Source organism: Crocodylus porosus, unplaced genomic scaffold, assembly GCF_001723895.1.
Source record: "Crocodylus porosus isolate Cpor-Errol unplaced genomic scaffold, CroPor_comp1, whole genome shotgun sequence".
In the NCBI taxonomy this organism is placed as follows: Eukaryota; Metazoa; Chordata; order Crocodylia; family Crocodylidae; genus Crocodylus; species Crocodylus porosus.
The window spans coordinates 89,872,437-89,874,463 of NW_017728886.1; the positions used below are offsets into that span (position 1 = coordinate 89,872,437).

The 2,027-nt window shown below is 41.6% G+C and overlaps 1 protein-coding gene across 1 annotated transcript in view; it reads left to right on the forward strand.

Annotated features, from left to right (window-relative positions):
* The window catches only part of RALA (RAS like proto-oncogene A), a 16,988-nt gene that overhangs the window by 6,269 nt on the left and 8,692 nt on the right, over positions 1-2,027 (forward strand). Inside the window, exon 3 of the mRNA XM_019539059.1 lies at positions 90-264. Within this exon, the coding sequence (XP_019394604.1) occupies positions 90-264 (175 nt within the window). The remainder of the gene's footprint in view (positions 1-89; positions 265-2,027) is intronic.

The following is a 2,027-nucleotide window of genomic DNA, read 5'->3' on the forward strand; positions in this document are numbered from 1 at the left end:
TTTGCTTGGGTTCTAGGAATACCTTCTATGCATAGATTTTTTTTTTTTTAAATAATAATAATAATAATAATGTTCCTTCCTTCCTTCAGGGAGCAGATTTTAAGAGTAAAAGAGGATGAGAATGTTCCCTTCCTGCTAGTTGGTAACAAATCTGATTTGGAAGATAAAAGGCAAGTTTCTGTAGAGGAAGCAAAAAACAGAGCTGACCAATGGAATGTTAACTATGTGGAAACCTCTGCCAAAACACGGGCTAATGTTGACAAGGTAACTGTTAACTTTTTTTAAATATAAAAAGTCATCACTTTCACTTAATGCTCTCAGCTTCTGTTTTGTGAATCCTGCTCTTTCCTGTTTAAGTATATTACATTCATGAGTAACAAATTTAAATACCGCGTGAGTATTTCTGGACTGACTGCTCACTGACTTTTTTGCTTCTTTAACCTTAGAGTTGGTGCAACAGTATCAGTAGAGCACAAAATTTCCCTATACAGGCTTCCCTTCTAGTTGGTCATTCTTGACTATTTGGAGTAGCTGAGTTCCAGTTAAATCCAATAGCTGGTTGATAATGAGCTGGTAGTCTGTTCAGATTGAGAGTAGAGAAGATAAAATATAACAGCCCCTATGCTCAGGGGGGACCTAATGGCTTCCTATAAGTATATAAGGGGTGTACATCAGGATCCGGGGAAACGCCTGTTCACCAGAGCACCCCAAGGGATGACAAGGTCAGACAGTCTCAAACTCCTCCAAGACTCTTTTAGGCTGGACATAAGGAAAAACTTCTTTACCATCTGAGCCCCCAAGGCCTGAAATACACTGCCTCCAGAGGTGGTGCAAGCACCTACTCTGTACTCCTTTAAGAAACACTTGGACATCTATCTTACTAGGATCCTTTGACCCTAACTGACTTCCTACCCCTGGGGCAGGGGGCTGGACTCAGTGATCTTCTGAGGTCCCTTCGAGCCCTAACGTCTATGAAGTCTATGACGTAGACTGCAAAGGTTGTTCATGCAAGTCCCTGAATCTATTACTATCTCTTGGGACAAACTAACCTCATGGATACTTCTGATTCTGTTTTATAACTTATATTTTTACACGTGGCCAGGAAATTCATAACATCTGGGGAAGGACTAGTCTTAGCTGGTCTTTTATTCCTACAGTTAATGGCTTTACTAATGAAGACTGGAATCTTCTCTAGGCTGGGTAGGAGTTATCTAGTTGAAATAAAAATGGATATACTGCCCAAAGCTGGAACGTGCACCAGGAGGTCAAATGAATATAGAGAGCAGTTTGGTTTGAAAATGGGCAAGAAAAAATTAAAGGTGAAGCCCATGTTTTCATGGGAAAAGTGGTGAGATAGGGGCTGACTCTTACCCAAGCATTAAGTAAATGATAAAGGTTGTAAACATTGAAGTTAGAACCCTTCTGGAATTATTATGCAAAGCAATATATTACATGAGCAAGGGGAGATTTACGTAGTTCTAATGTGACAGCCTTTGTGACCTACATATAGACCAGGCCACACAAGTATAAAACCTCCCCAGCAGAAATGCTCATGCCTGAGTTGAGTAGGGTATAAATTGACCCAAAAAGGTCTCTAGATTTTGTTGTCTTAAGCAACTCATTGCCACAAGCAGGTGCAATGCGTTTCAAGCATGTAGAAGTGGTCTACCCATGTCAGAAAATTCATATTGCCAATCTGGCAAGGAGTGCATGTAGCCACGATATTGGAATCTAAGATGACTGCCATGAATTCACATTTTGTCAATATTTCAGCCCCCACAAGGGTTAGAAAACTAATTCCAATGGCAAAAGCAACATTGTATGAGCTGAGGAGATTGATCGTAACATTTTTGTTGTGGTAGCCATATTGGGATTCCAAGATGGCTAACACATTGGCACCGAGGTTGCAGTTATTTTGGGTGGAGGGCTGCTTACCCAGTTTCGGCAAGCTGTCAAGGGCTGCATGGGTAGTCCTGCCCCCTGACAGGTGCCCTGCCCCGGTCACCATCTTGGGACCAATGTCCCAG